The sequence below is a fragment of the Tamandua tetradactyla genome, chromosome 14 (genome assembly GCF_023851605.1).
Source record: "Tamandua tetradactyla isolate mTamTet1 chromosome 14, mTamTet1.pri, whole genome shotgun sequence".
Lineage (NCBI taxonomy): Eukaryota > Metazoa > Chordata > Mammalia > Pilosa > Myrmecophagidae > Tamandua > Tamandua tetradactyla.
In genome coordinates, this window is record NC_135340.1 from 88,976,808 (window position 1) to 89,004,631 (window position 27,824).

General features: G+C 37.6%; 1 protein-coding gene across 9 annotated transcripts in view; it reads left to right on the forward strand.

The window, feature by feature from the left end:
- Window positions 1-27,824, forward strand: part of PPP1R13B (protein phosphatase 1 regulatory subunit 13B) — a 139,745-nt gene that overhangs the window by 29,602 nt on the left and 82,319 nt on the right. For all 9 annotated transcript variants that reach the window (XM_077128407.1, XM_077128409.1, XM_077128410.1 and 6 more), the window contains exon 2: window positions 23,675-23,822. In XM_077128407.1, the coding sequence (XP_076984522.1) occupies window positions 23,675-23,822 (148 nt within the window). The remainder of the gene's footprint in view (window positions 1-23,674; window positions 23,823-27,824) is intronic.

Below are 27,824 nucleotides of genomic sequence, written 5' to 3' on the forward strand. Positions count from 1 at the left end.
CTCGACTCTGTTTGGAATCTCTCAGCCATTGACACTTTGTCTCATTTCACTCTTCCCCCTTTTGGTGGAGAAGGTTTTCTCAATCCCTTGATGCTGAGTCTCAGCTCACTCTAGGATCTCTGTCCCCCGTTGCCAGGAAGGTCCACACCCCTGGGAGTCATGTCCCACGTAGACAGGGGGAGGGTGGTGAGATTGCTTGTTGTGTTGGCTGGAGAGAAAGGCCACATCTGAGCAACAAAAGAGGCTTTCTTCGGGGTGACTCTTAGGTCTAAATTTTAAGTAGACTTGACCTATCCTTTGTGGGGTTAAGTTTCATATGAACAAACCCTAAGACTGGGGGCTCAGCCTATAGCTTTGGTTGTCCACACTGCTTGTGAGAATATCAAGAATTCAACTTGGGGAACTTGAATTTCTCCCCATTCTCACCATTCCCCGAAGGGGGCTTTGCAAATACTTTTCCACTCACTGATCGAATCACTCTGGGATTCATCGGGGCATCACTCTGGACAAACCAACAAAATCTAATGTCCTGCCTGAAATTCTCTGTACCTATGGTGTTCAATCAAGCTATCTACATAAGTTATATTAGGAAATGCACTAGTCAAAATATAGATTTTGTACTATATAAACATTTTTTGCTTTAGTCTCACACATAGGTGAAATTTTAAAATATTAATTGCCATCTATTTTCAGCACCCTGCAATAATTACATTCCTTTGTTCTTCCTCATGCACAAATATTTTTAAAATTTGAATATTTAGTCAATATCATTATATACTCTAGACATTCCTAGATTATACCATCTCAATCTTTAATGTCTATCTTTCTTTCTGATTTCATTTCTGCCCCCAGCCCTCCTCCATCATTCTCACATGCAGCTTCATTCAGTGTTTTAACATAATTGTATTACAGTTAGGTAGTATTGTGCTGTCCATTTCTGAGTTTTATATTCAGTCCTGTTGCACAGTCTGTATCCCTTCAGCTCCAATTACCCAATATCTTAGCGTATTTCTATATCCTGGTGGTCTCTGTTACCAATGAGATATTCCAAGTTTGTTCACTGATATGAAGAGACCGTACAGTATTTGACCTTTTGTTTTTGGCTAATCTCACTCAGCATAATGTCCTCAAGGTCCTTCCATGTTGTTACATACTTCATAACTTTATTCTGTCTTAAAGCTGCATAATATTCCATTGTATGTATATACCACAGTTTGTTTAGCCACTCGTTTGTTGATGGACATTTTGGCTGTTTCCATCTCTTTGCAATTGTAAATAATGCTACTATTAACGTTGGTGTGCAAATGTCCGTTTGTGTCTTTGCCCTTAAGTCCTTTGAGTAGATACCTAGCAATGATATTGCCAGGTCATATGGCAATTCTATATTCAGCTTGTTGAGGAACCACCAAACTGCCTTCCACAGTGGTTGCACCATTTGACATTCCCACCAACAGTGAATAAGTGTGCCTCTTTCTCTGCATCCTCTCCAGCACTTGTCATTTTCTGTTTTGTTGATAATGGCCATTCTGGTGGGTGTGAGATGATATCTCATTGTGGTTTTGATTTCCATTTCTCTAATGGTCTTAGGCCTAATTTTAAATAGCCTTAGCCTTTCCTTTGTGGGGATAAGTTTCATAAGAACAAATCCCAAGATTGAGGTCTCGACCTATTGCTTTAGTTGTCCCCGCTGCTTGTGAGAATATCGTAATTCTCCACATGAGGAAGTTGAATTTTCCCCTTTCTCGCCTTCTCCCAAGGGGACTTATACAACAAATATTTATTAACTCTTATTATGTGCCAACACAGTGCTAGGCACTGAGTACTTAAAGACATTTCATTTGCTACTTCTGCTTTAAAGGGGTTTGCAGTCCAGTTGAAGGGAACAGACAGAACAGGTACCTTGAGTGGCAGGAGTGCTTGAGAACACAGACTTTGAAATCAGCCTGGCTCTACCACTTACCAGCTGTCTGACCTTACATAAATTATAAGGTGCTTATTCCTTCATCTGTAAAAGGAAAGTAACATCTGTCTCTAAAAATTAAGGTATGGCCATATAGTGAAATAATATATAGTCTAAAAACATGAAGTAGATTTGTGTGTACTCATGTGGAAAAATGCCTGAAGTATACTATTGGTCAAAAAATCAACATTCTGCTTAATGTCTCATTGTAAAAAGGAAGAAAAGGATTATATGGTAAAGAAGTCTGAAAGGATATGTACCAGCCATTTAAGATGTTGGTGATAAGGGGGATTGTATTTTTTTATTTCTCTGTTGTTGACTTATATGTGTTAATTTGCCATCTAAAGAGTAGATTGTAAGGAATTATGCATGCAGAATGCTTGGCACAGGGTCTAGCCCATAGTAAGTGTCAGTAAAAGGGTGCTGTTTTTGTTGGAGGTAGTAGCTAAGGAGAAAGAAGTGAGACCAAAACCTTTGTTAGTTAAATCAGGTTCTGTGGTTTTGAATTTCCAAATCTGGTTGATTCCTCAGATGTAGGATCTTGTCAGGTGGGGCCAGGTCCATAAACTTTTGCCAGCCTATGTGATGAAACAAGGTGCATACCATGTATAGGTTGTGGGTACCAAGTGCCCAGTTAACATAATTTTTCTTTTCCTCTTAATCCCCTCCTCTCAGTCTCATTTGAGAATAAAAATGCTGTCCATCTCACCTTAAAGATAGTGATGTCTGTCCTAAAAGTGACTTTGGGACCCTCATGGGTAATGTTATACAGTAGGGTTTTGGGTTAATTCTGGATTTAAATTCTGACCTTGAGCAAGCTAATAAGCTCACTTAAACTGCTTCTCCTTCTGTTAAATGGGAATGATACACCACCTTCCTCATTTGGTTGCATGTAACAAGTGCCTAATAAATGGGCCTTTTCCTTGTTGGATGAAGGAAGGATTGGAAAATAATTTTTTGAGGTGGGATTGACAGGCCATCTTATGATGAAGTAAGTAGTTGAAATGAATCCTCATAAAAAAGGAGATATATTCTATGGGATTTTTGGTGTTTTCTTTTTAGTGCTGATTTCATAAATATTTGTTGCTTTGTGGTACTCATCTGTTAGGAGTATATTGTTGTGGAGGAAACAAGGTAGTTTTTCATAGGCATTATTTATATTGGGTGCCCATAAATCCAGGTATGCTAGGTCTTATATGGTTTTCTGCCTGTTGTCATGGCCGTCTGTCCCATAATACCTTTTCTTCATTTAAAAAGTGGCCATGTTTAGTTGTTCAATGATGTGGTCGTCTCATTTATAACCCAATCGAGTGTCTTGGCTTTCTTTATTTTTTATAAAGTGGTGTCATTTAGCTTCTATTTTCCAGAATTTCATTGATTTTATGGAGCTCTCTTACAATATTATCAAAATGTAGGTCTATTTTATGGTTAGCTATCCTTTATTTATGACCTGCACTTGTTTATGTCTTCCCGTGTCAATTTTGTTTCATGGTATTCTTTTTTTTTAATTGCCCACTAAAAGGTTTGTAAACTTTTTTTTTTTTTATCATTTTTTTATTGTGAAATATAATGTCTACACAAAAAGCAATAAATTTCCAAGTACATTCTAACAAGTAGTTATAGAACAGATTTTAAAGTTTGGTATGGGTTAGAGTTCCACAGTTTTTTGTTTTTTCTTCTAGCTGCTCCAAGAACTGGAGAACAACAGAAATATCAATATAATGATTCAGCAGTCATACTCATTTTTTAAATCCTGTCTTCTCTATTATACCCCTCCTTCTCTTTAAATAACATACATACATAAAAGCAATAATTCATGACATCCTTTTATGATTTGATTTCAGTTCTTTGCTACAGTTTTAAAAGTACTTGCGGATTTTCCCAAATTTATTTTTGTGTTAAATGTGAGTCCTTAGGAGAACATTCTGCCTGCTGAGCCAACGATAACAAGTTGCCTATTTTTGAAAACAGTGGAGAAAGAAAACTATTTTGTGGCTATGTAGAAGAAAGATAAAACACAAGGAAAAGGAGATCAGCCAGTATTCAAACCTAAGCTCTTTTCTCCCCTCTTTTGGAAGGATATAGACAGAGCTTTCAACTTGGTACACAACCAAGTTTACTTGATTTTGTTGAATAGTGGAATAGAGGTTCCTGACCTTACTATGTGATGGAAAAGAAGGGCGGTCTTCCATAACAGGAAAATCTCTGCTTCTCATGCCTCATGAAGTTGCTGGGGGTGAATCAGGGATTCTTACTGACTTTTTCTCTTCTCCTATCCCTGTGTTTTTGTTTATGTTTTAAGTTCTGTGTGCTATTTGCAAGGCATTGGAAGCCGTATGGTATAAAGGAAAAGCACAGGCCTTGGAACCTGTCAGACCTTGTTCATATTTGAACTCTACTACCTAGTAACTGGTACCTTGGATGAATTAATGAACCTCTTCACACTTTGGTTTTCTCGTTTGTAAAATGAAAATCGTAGTAAGGCTTATTTTAGTTGCAAGTGGCAGAAATCGTCTCTTGTTTTCTAACCTCTCAGAAAAGGGGGAGATTTGTTGGAAGGACACACTGTGGGGGTAGGGAAGAGCTGAACAACAAAATCTTCAAATGGAGTGGGAACTGGGACAGCTCTGGGAACTTTGGCAGCAGGTGTGGTAGACCCTTATCTCTAGGGCACTGCCTCTTTCTCTTGCAGCATACCTCGATTCCATCAGCTAATCTTCACATTGTATCCGGCTTCTGTCTTCTCTCACTACCTCCACTGCTGCCACACAGGCCAAGTCATCATCTTTCTCCTGGATTCTTGTGTGAGCCTTTTGAGGGGCCTTCCTGTTTCTATGCTTGTTCCCTCTCAGTCATCAACAAAGCAACTAGAGTGAACCTGTAAATCCTTATGTCAAAACATGTCTCTTCTTAGCTCGGAATCCTCCAAAGGCTCAAAATCCTCTGTGGGCCTCCAATTTCATTCTGAGCAAAAGCCTAGTTTTGCTTACTTCTCATCTCCTGCTACTCCCCCCTTTATTTCTGTATTCTAGCAAAGAAAGAGTCTTTATTGACCTTTTTCATCTTGCCAGGCATCCCTTTTTCCTCAGAGCCTTTGTTCTATTTGTTGTTCCTTCTGCCCAAATGCTCTTCCCTCAAGAAATCCTCTTGGCTCATTCCCCCATCAGTGCTTTTCCTTTACTCATTGAAGCATTTTCTAACCACCCTGCATAGAGTTAAAATTGCCCCACTCCCAATCTTTTTTCCTGCTTTATTTTTCTCCGTCATGTATATCACCATCCACCATGGAATATGTTTTGCTTTTTATTTTGTCTCTTTCTTTTGATTATATAAAAACTCCACAGAGGTAGGAATACTGACCACTTTGTCAGTTCTGAATCTCCTATGCTACACATAGTAGGCACTCAGTAAATACTTGTGAAGTAAAAAACAGTTTTGCCAAGTATATTCCTTAGTGGAGTCAGAAATGGCAAGAGGAATGGGTCATGTCTAAGAAGTGTGACCCCTGGCAACTCGCTGAAAACTAAGACCTAGAGTGGAAGAGGGAGTATTGCTCTCTGGAGGCCATACCAGTTGATATCTCTGAGGTTGTATGATTGTGTAGTAGGTGTTTAAAAAATGTTGTTTTCCTCTTGTGGAAACATTTAACTAACTGACAATAATAAAATTTAAAACTTCATTCATTCTCCATAATAGAGGTTGTTGTTCAGAAGAGTAGAAAATATAGTAGTATAATAATATGAGAACTCACATGCAGCCTAATGTTTGATTAAGTGGTGAAGTACATAATTCTCTTTATAAAATAAATGGTGTTGAAATTCTGCAAATTGTACACAGGTTTTTATAAGGTCTCTTCTGGTATCTAAACAGACTCAAGGCCGAGTTCATGAAAGAGGTCAATTTGTAGAGCGGAAAGGCATCAAAGTCTTCATTTTAGCCTTTCTTTAGTAAGAAGTTTTTGCCTGGAGATAGTTTAGTCTGTTGAACACGTTCATCCTTGGATTTTATAGTTAATATCTATTAATTTATTCTCTCATAGATGTAATAATGCTTTGTGTACATAATGTATATGAAGTGAGTCCTTTCATTATAAAAAAATAGTATGACTTTATGTTCCTATGTCATAACTCTCAGATAAAGACTGTTACCTATAATTTTATCAAAATGAAGAACTCGAACAGTTATGTGTTTTGTTTTGTTTTTAAATGTTCATGAATTTTAGCACTTGGTTCCCAGACTATTTGAATAGAAACTTAAACTTTGGAGTCAAACACACTTGGATTGGTTTCTCAAGTCTGGCACTTCTTGGTGTAAGTCCTTTCACCTGTCTGCAGTGACAGGTGACCCTCGCACTGAGCTCCACAGACGTGTAGGGAAAGTTGAATGGTGCAGTATGCATCAAGAAAGGGCCCGTTCTGCAACAGGTAAGCTCTAAAATAATAGCTGTGTTTATTAGTGGTAAGTTGTGAAAGTCCTTTGATCTTAAGTATCTTATTATAAAAATGCTGTGAATAGTTGCAGGATTTGGAAAAAGAAAAATGTGTAGCTCTGTATGTGTCCTACTTAAAACAAGCAGGTGATTATCCTAAGCCTAAAATATGAACAAGGCATTTATTGTAAAAATCTACTTTAAAACTTTTAGGCTCCACTTTTTAAAGTTGATAGTCAACCTTAAGACAAGTCTTTTTTTTTTTTTTAATAACAGGTTTTATATAATGCTTAGTAAATATATATTTAGTCTTCCTTTTCTACATCCTGGTTACAGTTTCTTTGAACAATGCTAACAATGAACTTTTTCTTCCGTGGAACTGACCTAATTAGGTGAAACTTTATCCACCACATCGCTCTGCTCCTGTAACAACTGTGGTCTGTCTTGTTTCATTAGGACGTTTTATCATGGCTCATGTCATTAGTGCCTGAATTTAGATTCCACAGGGCCTAAGGGACATCTATTTAAGTATTTTCCCTTTGTAAATGGCAAAGATAATCTCCAGGCACTGGAACATTTGTTTTCCACACTTCACCTTCGCTTAGTTTTCCACATATGAGAAACAATTTGAGAATGGTAACATTAAAAGCAAATTCAAAGTAGCATCATAATTTTGAAGAGCTGGCTCAAATCTGAAAGAGAAAATGGCAGTCATTTGTAAAAAGATAGCAGTGCCATTAGATTTAATTTTCCTTTGTTAATCATTTACTGATTTTGTATCATCGTATGAATAGTATTTGCTCTGGTCTATCTATTCACATGATTATATTATAGTATTCTTCAGGGATACAGTTATTTTTGTTGTTTCAAGCCCCGGTTTGTGCTGGCAGAACAATTAATACTGAACTTTTGATATTAGCAGACATGAAAAAAATAGAATTTGTTGCAACTATAAATGCTTATTTCCTAAGAAAAGAAAAAAGATATTCAAGTAAATAGTATCAGTGTTTATTTAAAGTTGTTTCCATTAAAGAAATATTTTACTGATTGTGTAAGTTGAATATTTCTCATAGAAGCGTTTAAAAAAATAACAACTTTACTGATATATAATTTACATACCATAAAATTTACTGTTAAGTGTACAATTCAGTAGTTTTAGTATATTCACAGAGTTGTGCAACCATCATCACTATCTAATTTTAGGACATTTTATCACTCCCAGAAGAAACCCTGTACCATTAGTAGTTAGTCCCCATCCTCCCCCATTCCTGTAGTCCCTGGAAACCACTGATCTTCTTTCTGTCTCTATGTATTTGCCTATTCTGGATATTCATATAAAGGGAGTCATACAACATGGACCCTTTTGTGTCTGGCTTCTTTCGCTTGGCATAATGTTTCCAGGATTCATCCATGTTGTGGCATGTATCAGTGCTTTATTCCTCTTTACGGCTGAATGATATTCCATAGAATGGTTCTACCACATTTAGTTGATCCATTCATCGTTTGTTGGACGTTTGGGTTTTTTCCACTTTTTGAGTTATTATGAACAGTGCTGCTGTGAACATTCATGTGAGTTTTGCGTGGATGTATTTTTAATTCACCTGAGTATGTGTGTTGGAGTGGATAGATATATTTAAAAAAAAACTTATATGAATATATTTTCTTGAATTTTGCAGAACAATATGTAGAGAGAGGAAGTCTTATTCTGAAAATCATCGGTACACCTAATTTAAATTTTTGAAAGATCAAGAGAATTTGATTAGAACATTTATATAGGTTTAGACAAATAGTCTTTATAGTTGGTTAATTAAAAAAAAATGCCACGACTCTCTGTTCTGGTTCTCCTGTATAATGCTTAGAAGAAAAAAGTACTCATTTTTTTAATTTTTAAAAAAATTATCGCAACAAACAAATACAAACATTCTTAACTTATGATCATTCCGTTCTACATATATAATCAGTAATTCACAATATCATCACATAGTTGCAGATTCATCATGATAATTTCTTCGAACATTTGCAACAATTCAGAAAAAAAATAAAAAGACAACAGAAAAAATTTCATACATACCATACCCCTTACCCCTCCCTTTCATTGGTCACTAGCATTTCAGTCTAAATTTATCTTAACATTTGTTCCCCCTATTATTTATTTTTATTCCGTATGTTTTACTCATCTGTTGATAAGGTAGATAAAAGGAGCATCAGACACAGGTTTTCACAATCACACAGTCACATTGTGAGAGCTGTACCCTTATACAATCATTTTCAAGAAACATGGCTACTGGAACACAGTTCTACATTTTCAGGCAGTTCCCTCCAGCCTCTCCATTACATCTTGACTAACAAGGTGATATCTATTTAATGCATAAGAATAACCTCCAGGATAACCTCTCGACTCTGTTTGAAATCTCTCAGCCATTGACAAAAAGTACTCATTTTTAATTTCAGATAGTTTGAAATGTAATCACTAGATAAAACCTGTTTAATTGGGAAGATTTAATTATTGTAATTGGGAGGTATTATTGTCTTGCCTTTTTTATTTTGAAGCAGTTTAGAATAGTGTTGATAGAGTAGTGGTTCAAAGTGTAAGCTTTGGAGGTAGACCAGAGTTAAATCCTGGCTCTGGCATTTACTCACTCAGTGACCTGGAATACAAATTTAACTTCTCTGAGCCACATTTCCCTAATCTGTAAAACAGAAAGTAAGACTTACCTCGCAGTTTCAGTGTGAGAATTAAGAATGTGCAAAGTGCATCTCACCAGTGCCTAGTAATGAGCACCTGATAAATGGTGAGGGGATGGTTTTTCTTCTAGCACAGTGGTTTTGTGAAAGTCTCGGTGGGTTTCATGGGTACCTACTTAGCTACCTAACCCCGTCCGTCTGTCTGTCTGTCCATCCAAAACTCTCAAGAGACAACAGTTACCCTTACTATGAGCAGTGTACTGTTTTATTTTGTTCAGTTCTATTCTATTAAAATAAAAAAGAAGAAAGAAACTGGTCCTGAAGTGCTACATTGACTTTACCAACCCACTAGTAAGTCACAACCTGCCTCCCTAATGTTCACATGGACAATGCCAGTGACCCAGCTATCACTTTAAACTGTGCTTCCCAACACTGATGGGCAGTGGTATCAATACAGATTTTGCCATTTTTCTATTCTAGAGGTTTCTTTACATTTTAGTGAATATATTGCATTTGGTCAGTTGCATTACTTCAATACCCTACAGTAATGGCATATCTAGACATTATGGAAAACCTCACAAAGTTCACATTTCTCCAAGATTTTAGACAGTTTTCCTCAAAATGCACAAACTTTTAAATCCTGAAGGGATTAGGTAAAAGGTTAAGGAAAGCTAGATGTCTATTTTGTATTTCTAGGAATCATGTATAACCAGATTTCACCTTTTCAAATTTGTGAAAAGTAATTTTTGAATAATGGAATACACATATACACACACATATACACTCATAAAATGTATATGTATTCTTAAATTTTGTATTTTTATTATGTTCTCATATTACAAAATAACCTTTTCCATTTTAACCACTTTCAGGCTTAGAATTCAGTGATGTCATTATATTCACCATGTTGTATACCATCAACCAACATCCTTTACTGGAATATGTATATTTTCACAATTTTATTCTCATACTATATAATGGAATATGTATTTTAAAATATTAAGACAAATAAAAACAATGACTTGAACTAAACTAACAGAATTGAAAGGTTATAAAGAATCTGATTTACTGAATATTTAACAGTAAGTAGATGCATCTCAAATATTTAAATAAAACTTTACTTAGGGGTTAAATGTGACCCTGTCTTATATGAGTCTTATACCACGCATTTATTTAGAAACAATTTTTCATTGCTTACCAAAGGTCAAGTCTATTTTTTTCTGAAATAGTACAAATTCAAAATTATGGAAATTAAATGTAATGTGATCTTACTAAATTATACTTCCATTTTCTTTGGCTTTAATTCTTTTTCCAAAATTGAGTAGGAGAAAAGCTTACTTCTTGTTAATCCTGTAGTGCCACCTTGTGGAAAGAGGAACAGCTTTAAGCAAAGGATGTTCAGCGATCTCTAGATTTTAATGAAATCTGCCAAATATCACATATATGTATACAGGATTCCTGATTTTTACACCAACATTTTTAAAGAGTTCTTTTTTCCCTCTCTCTGATGTGGTCTAATGCTCTGATAGAAGGGGCAAAAATATTGGCAGTCTTTTTCTCTACATACTGTGAAGATGAGAACAAACATAGGTACCTACCCTTCATGACTCAGTCTACTGCAAGAAGATATTTCATATATAATTGCCATAATTTTTTGAGTGCCTACTCTGTGTTGGGCATTGTTGCAAGCTCTGGTGATAGAGCAGCGCTTCAGAGAACTTATGTTGTAGGAGGAGACAGAGGTTAGGCAAATAAAGATAAAAATAGATCAGGTAGTAGTGGGTGCTAAGAAGTAAAGAATAAAACAGAGTAAGAGGATAGAGAGTAATAGCTCCCTCACAGACATGGTGCTATTTCTGTTAGGGAAGGCTTCCTTGATAAGGTGACGTTTGAAAAGAAGACAGAAAGAAGTTAGGGATGTCGCCATGTTAGTGTCTGGGTGAAGAGTGGTCTAGGTAGAGAACAGCCAGAGCAGAGGCTCTGAGGCAGGAGTGGACTTGCTGTGCTGGAGAAACAGTGAAAAGGCCCATGTAACTTGAGCAGAGGCACAAAGGGCCATGTGGTAATAGGTAAGATCAGAGAGATGTGAATGCTTGTACGTTGCAAGGTCACATAGGGCCTGGTGGGCAGTAATTACAGCTTTGGATTTTATTCTGAGAGATGTAGGAAGCCATTGGGGAGTTTGAGTGGAGAAATGGTAAGAGGCAAGGTTGGGAAGAGAGATCATTTAGGGTGCTTGTGCAAGTGACAGTTTGAGGGCTGATGGCTTAGATTAGGATAATAGTACTGAAGACAAGTGGTCAGATTCTAGATATATTTTGATGTTAGAGTCAACAGAACTGATTAATGCATTGTTTGCGGAATACAAGAGAGAAAGGAGTCAAGGATACCTTCCAAGTCTTTCTTATTTTATGCTCCTTCTTCTGTATGAGTAGGTAAGGGCTCCCACATATATTTTTTAGTCTTTTAGTGGCTGATTCCCAGGATTCAGGGAATTGGGATAAAGCATTCAAGGTGATTTCTTAGAGTTAATTTTCTGTACAGCCCTAAGATTCTGAGATTATAAATTGGTGAGTATATCTGCAGTGTGTTAGGGATGGAAGGGAGTTTAACATAGATTATCATATTGGGGCACACAGCCTGCTGGAAAGCTGAAAAGGTCTTCCTGATGTCCTCCAATCCAATCCCAGCTGATACTTTCTATGGCTTTTATGAGCTACTTACTCATAATCTGCCAAGAAAACTTTTATAATTTATTAAAATTTGGTATAGCTTTTATTATCTCATTCTCCTCAATTATTTTTTGTTATAAATGAGTTCCTTTTCTATGCTGTACCTAAATAGGTTAGCATCAGGAAATTTTGAGAACTGTTGTCCTTAAGGGTATCTCATCTGTATTTTACCAAGCTGCTAGTGAGAAACAGACCCAGAGATGGAGGAGGAAGCAGGTCTCCCCACTACCCACAGCAAGATCAGGGACAGAGCTATAGCGAGTACTTGAGTTTTTATTCAGGGTCCTTTATACCACACAGGTAGAGTTTCTTATTTTCTTTTCTGGAGGTGTATAGTTCCTACTTTAAAAAAATAGCTTTATTGTTGGTCTATAATTTATTTTATTATTATTTATTTATTTATTTATTTATTTATTGCATGGTCAGGCACCAGGAATCGAACCTGGGTCTCTGGAATGGCAGGCGAGAATTCTGCCACTGAGCCATGGTTGCATTGCCCAGTCTATAATTTATATACAATAAAATGTATCCATATTATGTGAGCAAGTCAGTGATCTTTAGTAATTTATAGAGTTGTGAAAACATCACTACGATAGAATTTTAGAACATTTCCATCACCCCAAAAAGAAATTTTGTGGCTATTTCCATTCATTCCCCATTCCCACTGCAAAACCCAGACAACCACTAAATCTACTTTTTGTCTATTCTGGACATTTCATATAAATGGAATCATATGAAATGTGGTCTTTGGCATGTTTCACTTAGTAGTGCCTTCAGATTCATCTGTGCTGTGGCATGTATCTGTACTTTATCCCTTTTTATTGCCAAATAATATTCCATGCATGGATCTACAACATTTTGTTTATCCATTCACCAGTTGATAGATACTGGGGTTGTTTCTGCTTTGGGCTGTTAAGAATAATGCTGCTGCCAGCATTTGCATGCCAGACTTTGTGTGGATGTTTTGATTTCTAGGAGTGGAATTCTGCGTTGTATGGTAACAGTATGTTTAACATTTTTAGAAACTGCAGAACTGTTTTTGAAAATGGCCACATCATTTTACATTTCCACCAGCAATGTACGAGAGCTCCAGTTTCTCCACATCCTCACCAATGTTATCTGTCTTTTTGATTATATGATAGTTCCTATTTTTAATAGTTTATAAGCCTTAATTTGTTCTTTGCTTTCCTTGGAACAACCATGTCATTTTAAATATCTCATTTATAAAAATGTTAAAGTCGCTGTGCACATTGCTTAAATTAATGAATATTTTATTCCAACCTATTTTCTATATGTAAAACTCAAACATTCTTGAAAGGAAGAATAAATTGCTCTCTTAAATTATTTGATATGGTTATGTGATTGTCGAGCTGCCTGCCTTTCCCCCATCCTTCTTTTATACTGAGCACCACCTATGTGTCTAACATTGTATTCAGGCAGTGAATTAGAGAACATAAGTCCTGCCCTCAGTGAGTGTTTTACTTTCCTCATTGCTAAATCAAATACCATGCAATGCATTGTTTACACAATGGGAATTTATTGGCTTACAGTTTTGAGGCTAGGAGAGGTTCAGAATCAAGGAGCTATCAAGATGATGCTTTCTCCCAGAAGACTGGCCTTTTGGTACTGGCTGCCAGCGATCCTTGGCCCTTGGCTTCTCTGTGACCTGGTGGCCTTGCCTGGTCTCCCTTCTCTTCCCGGGTTCTATTGGCTTTCTGCTTCTGGCTGCTGTCTCTGGCTTTCTCTCTGTGACTTTCCCTTATAAGGCTGTGCCAGTTTGAAAATGTTTATGTATCCTAGAAAAGCCATATTTTAATCCTAATCCCATTTTATAAACGCAGCCGTTTCTTCTAATCCCTATTCAGTACTGTATGTTTAAAACTGTAATTAGAGCATCTCCCTGGAGATATGATTCAATCAAGAGTGGTTGTTAAACTGGATTAGGTGGAGACGTGTCTCCACCCATTTGGGTGGGTCTTGATTAGTTTACTGGAATCCTATAAAAGAGGAAATGTTTCGGAGGAAAAGAATTTCTGAGAGAACAGAATGACATAGCCACAAGAAGCAGAGATTCTACCAGTTATCGACCTTTGGAGATGAAGAAGAAAAATGTCTCCCAGGGTGCTTCATGAATCAGGAAGCCAGGAGAGAAAGCTAGCAGATGACGTTGTGTTTGCTACGTGCCATTCCAGATGAGAGAGAAACCCTGACCATGTTTGCCATGTGCCTTTCCACTTGAGAGAGAAACCCTGAACTTCATAGGCTTCTTGAATCAAGGTACCTTTACCTGGATGCCTTAGATTGGATAATTCTATAGACTTGCTTTAACAGACATTTTCTCATCCTTAGAACTGTAAACTTGTAACTTATTAAATTCCCCCTTATAAAAAGTCATTCCTTTTCTGGTATGTTGCATTCTGGCAGCTAGCAAACTAGAACAAAGGCCTTCAGTACACTATGTATATTCAGCTGGGCCAAGTCTTAAATGAAGTCACCTCATCAAAGGGTCCTAACGGACAATGGGTTCACTCCCACAAGAATGGATTAACTTTAAGAACATATTTTTTTTCTGAAGTGTACAACTCCAAACCACCATAGTGAGCTGATGGTTTATTTCTGTTTTGTTTTGTTTTGTTTTTTATTTTTCAGACTTTTTTGAATTTAAGGAACGTGTAGGTATGATACACTTAGATAATTTCAAGAGGAGCTAATGGGTCACAACTCACTGTTGTGAGTCACAAATGCTGTTGCATTAAAGGACACAGCCAAGAAAACCATTTGGTCATTAAGTGTGATGGGTGTGGTCCAGACAGCCCCAGTCTGTCTTAAGAGTATGGAAGAGGAGACTTACCTCATACTGGGATCAGGATGGCGGGCAGTGGGTGGTGTCTGGAAATGCTGCTGGAAGAGGGCAATGTTTGTGCATGATCACGAAGGAGCAGGAGAGGTTAGCAGAGTAGGTTGGCATGATTTGTCTAGGCAGAAGGGATAGTCTGGGGAAGGTATAAGTAGGGCATCTCCCCATCATGTGCTAAATTTGTTTCCATATATAGTAAAAATCTTGGTTTCGTTTTCTAACTATAGGTAACCAGTGTATTAATCTTTTATGAAAGGTAAGCATATTAACCTATTTTCTTTTTTTCTTCTTTAGTCCCCTTAATCCCATTTGGTTTTATCCGCTGTAAAACATGACTAAGCTCTGTTTTACATGTACCATTAAGAAACAAAATAAAACAATATCCATTAAATTGTAGTGTGCCATCAGTTGTAAGATACATTATTTCAAAGATGTTAAAATGTAAATAAGAAGTCCATCTAGAATCAGTAAAATAAGATTATTTTTGCTGGCGTTTTAGTGGTTTTTTAATTTTTTTTTTATGTGTAACAAGTAATTATAGAACAACTCCTAAAGTTTGGTATGGGTTACAGTTCCACAATTTTTCATTTTTTCTTCTACCTGCCCCAAGATGCAGGAGACCAACAGAAATATCAATATAATGATTTAGCAGTCATACTCATTTATTAAATCCTGTCTTCTCTGTTAACATATATACATAAAAGCAATAAATTTCAGAGTGCATTGCACTATTAGTTGTGGAACAGATTTGAGAATTTGGTATGGGTTACAATTTCACAATTTCTGGTTTTTATTTCTAGCTGCTCTAAGGTACTGGAGACTAAAAGAAATATCAATATAATGATTCAGCAGTCATATTCATTTGTTACACCCTACCTTCTCTGTATAACTCCATCATCACCTTTAATCTTTCTCTTTAGGGGTATTTGGGCTATGCCCATTCTAACTTTTTCTTGTTGGAAGGGGCTTTTGATAATGTGGGAGAGGGGAATGGAACTAGTAAATGTTGTGGAAGGACTGACCCCTCTGCATTTCCGGACTTATCTGGTCCAGGGACCCATCTGGAGGTTGTAGGTTTTGGAAGGTTACCCTAGTGCATGGAACCTTTGTAGAATCTTGTATAATGCCCTAAATATTCTTTAGGATTGGCAGGAATGGTTTTGGTTGGGGTTTGGCAAGTTATGATAGGTAGCAATGTCTACCTGAAGCATGTATAAGAGTGACCTCCAGTGTAGCCTCTCAACTCTATTTGAATTCTCTCAGCCACTGCTACTTTGTTATGCTTCTTTCTCTTGCTTTGGTCAGGATAGCATTGCTGATCCCACTGTGCTAGGGCCAGGCTCATCCCTGGGTAGCATTACTTGTTTTTTTTTTTTAATTTTTAAATTTTTTTTTTTAATACCAAAAAACCCAAAGCGAATGCAAACATTCCTATTTTGATCATTCTGCTCTACATATATAATCAGTAATTCACAATATCATCACATAGTTGGATATTCATCATCATAATCATTTCTTGGAACATTTGCATCTATTCAGAAAAAGAAATAAAATGAAAAAAGAAAAAAAATGTATACATACCATACCCCTTACCCCTCCCTTTCATTGATCACTAGCATTTCAAACTAAATTTATTTTAACATTTGTTCCCCCTATTATTTATTTTTATTCCATATGTTCTACTCGTCTGTTGACAAGTTAGATAAAAGAAACATCAGACACAAGGTTTTCACAGTCACACAGTCACATTGTGAAAGCTGTATCATTATTCAGTCATCATCAAGAAACATGGCTACTGGAACACAGCTCTACATTTTCAGGCAGTTCCCTCCAGCCTCTCCAAGCATTACTTTTTATGTTGCAGTTTAGCACTTGTAGGAAGTAATAAAGTGGAGTTACATACCAAACAATACAATAGTACTGACATCTATAATTACACCAATGGTTACCTTTACCACAGGTGTTTATTTCTTTATGCTGCTTTGAACTACTGTCTGGGTTCTTCCCTCTCAGTCTGAAGAACTCCCTTTAGCATTGTTTTTAGGTCAGGTCTACTGTAGATGAACTCCCTCAGTTTTTGTTTATCTGGCAATGTCTTAATCTCTCCCTCATTTTTGAAAGAAGGTCTCACTGGTATAAAATTTTTGGTCAGCAGTTGCTTTCTTTCAGCACTTTAAGTATTTCAGCTGACTGCATTCTTGCCTCCATAGTGTCTGATAAGACATCAGTACTTAATCCAGTTGGGACTCCCTTGTACATAATATGTTGCTTTTCTCTTGCAGTTTTCAGAACTCTCCCTGTGCTTTGCATTCAAAAGTTTGATCACTATGTGATGGGATGTATTTTTCTTCATGTTTATCCTCTTTGGTGTTTTCTTTGCTTCTTAGATGTGCATATTCATGTCTTTTGCTGAGTTTGAGATGTTCTTTCTCATGATTACTTTGAATATTCCATCTTCGCTTTTCTCTCTTTCTTCTCCTTCTAGAACTCTTGTAGTGCATATATTGACATGCTTCATGGTGTACAGGCGTCACTTCAACAGTTTTCACTTTTTATAATTCTTTTTCCTTTCTGCTCCTCAGCTTGATTTATTTTAATTGTTTGTCTTCAAATTCACTGATTCTTCCTTCTGCCTGCCCCATTCTGCTGTTGAAACTCTTCTTGAGAATTTTTCATTTTAGTTTTTGTGGTTTTTAGCCCCAGTTGTTCAGTTTGGTCCCTTTTTATAGTTTCTGTCTTTTTACTGAGATTCTCATGCTGTTCATCCATTGTTTTCCTTTAGTTCTTGCTCTGTATTTTCCTTCATCTCCTTGTGCATATTAATGATCCTTTTTAAAAATGTTTTTTATCGTGATATATAACATATATACAAAAAAGGCAATAATTTTCAAAGTACATTTTAACAAATAGCTACAGAAAAGATTTCAAAGTTTGGTATGGGTTACCATTCCACATTTTCAGGTTTTTCCTTTTAGCTACTCCAAAAACACTGGAAGCTAAAAAAGAAATTATAGTGATTCAACAGTCACGCTCTTTTGTTTAATTTTTATCTCTCTGTTGTAATTCTTCCTTCTCCTTTGAGCCTACTCCCAATCTACAGAGGTCTTTGGGCTATGCCCGTTCTAACTTTTTCATATTGAAAATTCATGTCAACAATATAGGATAGGGGAATGAAATTAGTTGATATTATTAGTGAGGCTAGCCTCCTCTGGGTTTCAGGACTTATTTGGCCTTGGAACCCTCTGGAGATTAAAGGTTTCAGGAAGGTTAACTTAGCACATGAAATTTCCATAGAGACTCAGTTAGAGCCTTGGGTGTTCTTTAGGGTTAATGGAACTGATGTTGGTTGGGATATGGCAAACCATGGCAGTTAGCAATATCTAGCTGAAGCTTGCATAAGAGTAGCCTCTATAATAGCCTCTTGACCCCATTTGATCTTTCTTAGCCACTGATACCTTATTTTGTTATATTTCTTTTCCCCCTTTTAGTCCAAGTCATTGTTAATCCTTTGGTGCCAGGGCTGGACTCAACTTTGGGAATCATATTCCCAGTTGGTAGGAAGACTTTCTGATGATCTCTTTTTAAAAGTCTTTACCTGGTATACCCATAATTTGGTCTTTTCGTTGATGTTTTCTGGATTTTTTTTATCCTTTTCCTTTGGCTGGATCATCATTTCTTGTATCTTTGTCTTCTAGCCTTTTGTACATCTTAATATTTTATAAAAAAACTCTGAGATTTCTTCTCTGAGATGTGTGATTTTTTTGTTTTAACCACGTGACAATATAAGCAAAAAAAAAACACTGTTCACTGTCTTTGCAAATAAGCTGTGTATTGACTAATGTTCTCTATCAGAGCTTAGCCCTCCTATCAGAAGATCAGCTAAGGCAAATGCAAAGGGCAGGGTCCTCAATGTCTTTTCTGGGTCTATGTCTTGTCCTGGGCTTGTGCTTGCTAGTGGACTTATGAGTTCCCCTGTTTACAGGAGTTTACCCTCTCTGCTTTCCTGAAAACATATCTTCCCCCTCTTCTTGAATTTCCACTGAAGAACTTAAAGCAGGTAAGCCTTTGCCCCTGGTTGTCCTCCTCAATTGTTTCCTACACAACTCTCTTATCTGTAGCTGCTTTTGTCTGGAAGGCAAAGTTTGGGAGATAGGACACTTTAGAGATGAGTTTCTGAAGTCAGTCTTTTCCAGCCTGTACAAAGCCAGAGACCCACAAAAGTACTGCTGGCTGGTTCTACTCTCCTCTGGGGAGAGGATGAGGGAAGGGCCAGGAAGGGCACTGTTTTGATTTGTTAAACTGCTGGAAAGCAATATACCAGAAAATGGAATGGCTTTTAAAAAGATAATTTAATAAGTTGCAAGTTTACAGCTCTAAGACCATGAAAATGTCCAAATTAAGGCGCCAACAAGAGGTTACCTTCATTCAAGAAAGGCTGATGCCATCTGAAACACCTCTGTCGGCTGAGAAGGCATGTGGATGGTGTCTGCTGGGATGTTTGGCTTCTGGACACCTCTGTCAGCTGGGAGACACATGGGAAAATCTACTAGCTTCCTTTTCCAGCTTCTTTTTTCATGAGGCTACCCCAGTGGCATTTTCCTTCTTCATCTTGAAAGGTTCCAGCTTGATGAGTTCTAAAACTTTTTCAAAATGGTTCCCTCTTAAAGGACTCCAGTAAGTAACCCCACCTTGAATTGGTAGAGAGATATCTCCATGGAAACCACTTAATCGAAAGTTACCATCCAGGATTGGGTGGGTCACATCTCCATGGAAACAATAAAAAAGATCCCACCTGTGCTAGTTGGAAAGGATGTATGTCCCCTAGAAAAGCCATGTTTTAATCCTAATCCCATTTTGTAAAGGCAGCTGTTTCTTCTAATCCCTATTCAGTATTGTATGTTTGAAAGTGTAATTAGATCATTTGAGTGTGATTTAATCATGAGTGGTTGTTAAGCTGAGTTAGGTGATAACATGTCTCCACTCTTTTGGGTGGGTCTTGATAAGTTTCTGGAGTCCTATAAAAGAGGAAACATTTTGGAGAATGAAAGAGATTCAGAGAGAGAGCCAGAGAAGAATGACATAGCCACAAGAAGCAGAGAGCCCACTAGCCAGTGACCTTTGGAGATGAAGATGGAAAATGCCTCCTGAGAGCTTCATGAAATAGGAAGCTAGGAGAGAAAGCTAGCAGATGATGCCTTGCTCGCCATGTACCCTTCCAGCCAAGTGAGAAACTTTGACTGTGTTCACCATGTGCCTTTCCAGATGAGAGAGAAACCCTGAATATCATTGGCCTTCTTGAACCAGGGTATCTTTCCTTGGATACCTTTGATTGGACATTTCTATAAACTTGTTTTAATTGAACAGTTTCTCGGCCTTAGAACTGTAAACTAGCAACTTATGAAATTCCCCTTTTTAAAAGCCATTCTGATTCTGGTATATTGCATTCTGACAGCTAGCAAACTAGAACACCACCCAACATTGTTGAATTAGGATAGAAGAACATGGCTTTTCTGGGGTACACAACAGTTTCAAACCAGCATATTCCATCCTCTAGATCCCCAAAAGACATGTTCTTTCCATATACAAAATACATTCATTCCATCACAATATCACAAATCCTTAAACTATTTTAGTAGGCATGCAAATACAAATGGTACCAAATCTCATCAAAGTCAGCTACAGGCATTGTCTGTCCTAAGGCATAATTCTCCTCTGTCTGTGGACCTGTAAAACTCAAACCAAGCTATCTGCTTCCAGTATACAAAGGAGGGGCAGTCATAGGATACTTATTCCCATTTCTGTAGGGAGAAATTGAAAGGAACACAGGGGTCACTGGACCCAAACAGTTCCAGAAACCTGAAGCACAAACTCCATTAGATTTCAAAATCTGAGAGTCATTTATCCTCCGGGGTTTAGAAAGCGGCAGTCCTACCCTTCCCAAGGGCCTACACAGTGGCCTTGTTCTCTCCAAATGTAGCCTTGGGGGACACTGGGGAGATTATTTTTTTCTGGGCTCCACCTTGGGTGCATCAGTGAAGCATCCTGGCTCTCTGCCATCCCCATGACACACGCTCATTCTTCTCAGAACAAGGTGGTGGCAGAGAGGCTCTCCCCAATCCTTAAGGAATATGCTCCACCCTCTCCAAGGTCTGAGGCAGCATAACTCTTCCAGAACATCTAGGCAGAAGGCCTGCCCTTTGCCTTCAGGACAACTAACCCTCTCCCAAGTGTATGGGTGGGTCTTTTCTCCTGGTGGGCCGTTTCTTGGCTTCAAACCTTAGCTTCCATGGTTCTGCCTTTGAAGTTATCATTCCTTCATTTTATTCCTTTTCTGTCCCTTTTAGTCCATACTGGCAGTGTTTTCGTTTATACAGATCCCACAATGTTCTTGTTGGTTTTCTATGTAGTATGCAGGGAACATAACCATGAGACAATAGGACTTTCCACAAATCCTCCTGTATAAGTCCATCTCCAGTCCTTGCTTGTCCTGTAATGGCTGACCTGTTCCATATGGGATTAAATTCTCGTGTGGGGCACTGTTCTCTAGGGTCTCCCTTTCAGGAAGCCCAAAGTTTGCCAGACCAACAATTTCTGTTTTCTTTGTACCCAAGAGTTCAGTTCTTAACTTAGCTCTTTCCTTTCACATTTTTCTATGAGCTTTAAGGAGCAGCCAGAGTGCATTTTCCACATTTAGTTTGGAAATTTCTTCTGCTAAGTATCCCAACTCTTAAAATCTGCCTTTCATCCAAAAACAGTAGTCCATTTTGCCAGATTCTTTGCCATGTTAAAACAAGGGTCACTCTCCTTCCATTTTGCAATAATACATACATCATTTCTGTCTAAGGCCTTATGAGATGTATCTTTAGAGTCCATATTTTTACCACCAGTGTCTTCAAAGCATTTTGGGCCTTCTTCATCAAGCTCCTCACAACTCTTCCAGAACCTTCCCTTTATCTGTTTAAAAAGCTGTCCCAGCATGTTTGGTATTTACAAACCACAGCAGCGACCCACTTCTTTGGTACCAGAATCTGTTTTGGTTTGTTAAGCTGCTAGAAAGCAATATACCAGAAATGGAACAACTTAAAATAAAAAGCAAGTTTATTAAGTTTCAAGTTTACAGCTCAAATGTAAGATGAAGATGTGCAAATAAAGACACCAACAAGAGGTTACCTTCACTCAAGAAAGGCTAATGTTGTCTGGAAAACCTCTGTCAGCTGGGAATGCACATGGCTGGCATCTGCTGGGGTCTTTGCCTTCTGGATACCTCCGTCAGCTGGGAAGGCACATGGCTAGTCTGCTGGCTTTCTTTCCCAGTTCTTATTTCATGAGGCTCCCCTAGGGGCATTTTCCCTCTTCATCTTCAAAGGTCTCTGGCTGTGTGGACTCTGTCAGTTCTGTTGGCTCTAAAGCTTTTTCCAAAATGGTTCCCTCTTAAAGGACTCCAGTAAATTACTCCACCTCTAATGGGTGGAGAGGCATCTCCATGGAAACCACTTAATCAAAAGATACCACCCACAATTGGGTGGGCCACATCTCTATGGAAAGAATAAAAAAGATCCCATCCAATAACATTGAATTAGGATTAGAGAACATGGCTTTTCAGGGGTACATGACAGTTTCAAACCAAGACAGGCACCAAGAGCTTTTTTCCATTACTCCCTGAAGCTGAACTTTCTTGACTTGGCCCCCTGCCCAACCAAGGCAGCTCTTCAGCTGTCCACAGCAGGTCTGAAGAAGCTTATGGTCTATAGGTCTTTTCTGCCTTCTTTGTCTGGATTGTGTTGGGACAGTGGCTGCCCTTAGAGCTGGGACCCCAGTGATCTGAAGTAGCAAATCAAAAACAGCATCAGTGATTGAACTGTAACCTCCCCCTGTCCCCCCACACCCCTGAATATTGGGGAAGTGGATTTTTATGTTCCCTTCTGGCACCAGTAAGCTACACCAGGGGCCAAACCCTAGTGCTGCCCACAGCAGAAGTTGGGAATGGGCACCCATAACTTCTGTGGGAAAGCAATATATTAGTATTTGCTATAATTTTCTAGCCATTTCCTCCCACTATTCTCCGGATGGTATACAGTGTTCTCCTAATCTCTGGGTTTTCAAAATAGTTGATTCAGATGGTTCTAATCTCTGGTTGTTACGGTTGAGGGACTGATTTCTTGGAGCGTCCAACTCTGCCATCTTACCCCAATTCCCCAGGATTATTATTTTCTTTTAGTTTTTCAAATAGTGATGTATTTTCACATTTAAGGGCCATTTGTATTTCTTTTACTGTCATATATGAGTTTGTTTCTTTGACCTTTTTTTTTTGTTGTTAATACTGGCATATTGGTGTTTCTGTTATCAATTTTTAGGCATTCTTTATATAGTGGGGTGATTATTTATTTGTAATATGAGTTCCCAAATATTTTTCCCAGTTTGTGTTTTGCATTTATAAAAGGTTCTCATAATGAATATATCAATCTTTTTTTATAGTGTCTTATTTGAGTTATAGTTAGAAAGGGCTTCTGTACTTCAAGATTATAAATGAATTTACCTAGTGTTTATTCTAGAACACTTATAGTTTTACTATTCATATTTAAATATTTGATCGAGTAGAAATTTTTCCATCGTATAGTGTGTGGTATGAATCCAATTTTTTTTTTCAGAGGAGCATCTTAATGTTCAAATGTCATTCATTGTATAATCTTTTTTCCTCCACAACTTTGAGATATTGTTATCATTTTCCATATGCAATGGATCTGTTTCTGGATTCATCATTTGTCCCATTGATGTGACTATTTTTGTTCTACTATCATACTGTTTTGGTATCTGGTAGTGCTAGTTCCCTTCTAATACTCTTCTCATTTGGAATTTTCCTGACTTTTCTTACTTTTTAGTTTGCCCAAAATTAAACCTGTAGATGTGGTGTTTTGCCGGGGAGAGGTGAGGCGTCACTTAATATTTACAGATTAATCTCTTTATGATAACAGAACTAAAGTGTACCTTTAATTTAATCTCTTTTCTTACAGATGATATTAACCGTGTTCCTGAGCAATAATGAACAGATTTTAACAGAGGTTCCTATAACACCAGAAACAACATGCCGAGATGTTGTAGAATTTTGCAAGGAACCTGGAGAAGGCAGTTGCCATTTAGCTGAAGTGTGGAGGGGAAATGGTAAGTTTAAACTCTATACAGATTACAAAGTACATAAAGTTTAATGTTTACAAAATTAAATATTGTCTCTGGTTCTCAGTTATCTGTGATGATTAGGATTTGCATAATTTAAATAAAACAGTTATTTAACATGGGGATGGGATTTTACAGAATGGTTTTGTGTACGTTATGTGAGTTAACTCTTAGAATAGCCATTTCAAATAAGCAGGGAACATGCATCAGCTCTCTTGTGAAGCCATCTTATGATTAATACTACCCAAATGGGAATTCTCAGTCCTCTGAGAACTTATAGTGTTTTTTTTGATATGTCAAGTTTTTCATCTACTTTTATTTTCCCTTCTGATAACTTTATGAAGCTTTTACTCATTTTTGTGTTTCTCTATGAACAAAACCCTGTAAATAGTAGGCCTTCTACAAGTATTTGTTTATTAAATTGAAAGAGTAAAATACTGGCTCTTACATTTGAGGAATTTTTCATCTAGCTAGACAGAGAAGATTAGTGTAGGTGATGTAATTACTGAATACAGAAACTTCTGCAGAATAATTTGCATTACACTCTAAGAAAGGGGTTGAATTTAGATAAGTTAGGCTATACTAAGTATGGGAAGCAATTTGAATGAGAGGAAAAAGGAGAAAACTAGGACAGTGTGCTCCTAAAAGAACTCAGGGGCTGGTGTTGCAAGATAGAAGGCAGAAGTTAGAGACTGGATCCACTCAAAAAGAACCTTCATCCCCTAGCAGGGGAGTGTAGCTTTTATTTGACATGTAGAAAGAAGGAATTTTTGTAGATTTTTGAATAAGATAAGACATGAAAATGATGCTTAAAGGAAATACACCTCATAAGCAAGTGATATGTCTGGGTCTGTGTTGGAAATTAAGACAATGGTTAATTGGAATATATTGAGTTTCAGATGATAAGGAGATGGACATCCAAATGGAAATGTCTAAAGGGCACTTGGGGATGATCAAATAAGTCTTACACGTTTTTAAAAAACAGCTTTATTGAGATACAGTTCATATACCATACAATTAAAGTGTGCAATTCACTGGTTTTGGTATACTCACAGAGTTGTGCAACCATTACCACAATATATTGTAGAAAATTTTTATCATTCCCAAAAGAAACCCCATATCTACTTGCAATCCCTCCCCTTTTCTCTCCAACCCCTTCATCCTTAGATAATCATTAATCACCTTTTTATCTCTGTCAATTTGTCTGTTTTAGACATTTCATGTAAATGAAATCATGCAATATTTAGTAGTCCTTTTTCTGGCTTCTTTCATTTAGCATAATGTTTTTGAGATTCATCCATGTTGAATGATATCAGTACTTACATTCCTTTTTTATGGCTGAATAAATATTCCATTCTGTGGCTTTACCACATTTTGTTTATCTATTCATCAGTTGATGATGATTGGGTTGTTTCCCCTTTTTGGCTAATATGAATAATGCTGTTTTGAACATTCTTGCACAAGTTTATTTATTTTTTTTAACATTTGTTCCCCCTATTATTTATTTTTATTCCATATGTTCTACTCTTCTGTTGATATAGTAGCTAAAAGGAGCATCAGACATAAGGTTTTCACATTCACAGAGTCTCATTGTGAAAGCTATATCATTGTTCAATCATCATCAAGAAACATGGCTACTGGAACACAGCACTACATTTTCAGGCAATTCCCTCCAGCCTCTCCACTACATCTTGAACAACAAGGTGATATGTACTTAATGCATAAGAATAACCTCCAGGATAACCTCTGGACTCTGTTTGGAACCTCTCATCCATTGACACTTTGTCTCATTTTACTCTTCCCCCTTTTGGTCGAGAAGGTTCTCTCAGTCTCTTGATGTTAATTCTCAGCTCGTTCTAGGGTTTTTCTCAGTCCTTTGATGCTGAGTCTCAGCTCATTCCAGGATCTTTGTCCCACGTTGCCAGGAAGGTTCACACACCTGGGAGTCATGTCCCACGCAGAGAGGGGGAGGGTGGTGAGACTGCTCATCATATTGGCTGGAGAGAGAGGCCACATCTGAGCAACAAAAGAGGCTCTCTTGGGGGTGACTCTTAGGCCTATCTTGCACAAGTTTTTATGTGAATGTATGTTTTCAATTCTCTTGGGTATATATACCAGTAGGAGTGAAATTGCTAGGTCATATGGTAACTGTGTTTAACCTTTTGAAAACTGCTGGACTATTTTCCACAGCTACTGCAAGATTTCCTTTTGCGTTAAGATTTTTCAAACTTATTTCCATTTAAGTCCAAGAATTTTGTCACTTGATACTAAAACGTTTTCTGCAGGATCTTGCAGAAACTTGTCCACTGGACACATGTGAGTTAAAAAAAAGTTTGCTAAATAGCCTAGTGACTAATTTATTAATTATTTAAAAAGATAATTTTTGGAAAAGGTGAAATCATGACTCTCATGCAAATAGGAAATGAACATATATCAAAGGATTTATTTAACTCATTATTAATGATTATGATGGGTAGGTTCTAGTGTCACCTTGGCCAAATGATTATGCCTAGTTGTCTGGTCAGGCAAGCACTGGCCTCACTGTTGCTGCAAGGATAGTTAGTGGCTGGTTGATCAACTGTGATAAGCTCGTGTAATAAGCCATTAGTCAGCTGATTGCGTCTGTGTGTCTCCCACAAGCAGCTAATCCAATCAGTTGAAGGCTTTTAGGGGAGAAGAGAGGCTCTTCTCACTGCTTCAGCCAGCGAGCCTCTCCTGTGGAGTTTGTCCAGACCCTTTGTGCTGGTTTGAAAAGATATATGTCCCCTAGAAAAGCCATGTTTTAATGTAAATCCCATTTCATAAAAGCAAAATAATCCCTATTCAATACTGTATGTTTGAAACTGTAATCAGATCATCTCCCTGGAGATGTGATTTAATCAAGAGTGGTTGTTGAGCTGGATTAGGTGACGACAAGTCTCCACCCATTTGGGTGGGTCTTGATAAGTTTCTGGAGTCCTATAAAAGAGGAAACATTTTGGAGAATAAAAACGATTCAGAGATTTGGAGAGAGCAGAACAACATAGCCATGAGAAGCAGAGTCCATGAGCCAGCGACCTTTGGAGATGAAGAAGGAAAATGTTTCCTGGGGATCTTCATGAAACAGGAAGCCAGGAGAAGAAGCTTGCAGATGACACCATGTTTGCCATGTGCCCTTCCAGATGAGAGGGGAATCCTGGCTGTTCACCATGTGCTTTTCCACTTGAGAGAGAAACCCTGAACTTCACCAGCGTTCTTGAACCCAGGTATTTTTCCTTGAATGCCTTAAATTGAACATTTCTACAGGCTTGTAATTGGAACATTTTCTTGGCCTTAGAACTGTAAACTAGCAACTTATGAAACTTCCCTTTTTAAAAGCCATTCCATCTCCGATATATTGCATTCCAGCAGCTAGCAAACTTCATCTGAGCACCCTTCATCAGAGCCGCCAGCTCCACAGCCTGCCATACAGGTTTTGGACTCTTCCATTCCCATGATTGTATGAGATGCCTTTATAAATCTCTTATTTACAGAGCTCCCCTGTTGGTTCTGTTTCTCTAGAGAACTCTGACTAACACAGTGAAGGAATTGGTAAAATGTTACGATGAGGGGTGCCATGGGTAGTTCAGTGGTAGATTTCTCACCTGCCATGCTAGAGACCTGGGTTAGATTCTTCACCCATACACTGAAAACAAACAAAAGAAGATGTTCCAGTGAGTTTAAAGGAGAATCAGGAAAATTGAAATTGCTCAAATACAGTAAAAGCCTAGAATTAGAGACCCTGGAAGGATGTACTATTGACAATGCAAAATTTTTCATTAAAGCAAAATTTCTCCCACAGTGTCTCATCATGAGGCACTTGGTACGCTTTGTCCTACTGTTTTCTTAAAAGCATTCTTAGTTTACTTTTCAGCTCAAGTATCTTGCTAAGACCTTTAGTCTGCTAAACTTCTCGATTTCTGTATGCAGTAGGAGATTTTTCTCTGTGTTTTTTTTTTGCATGGGCAGGCA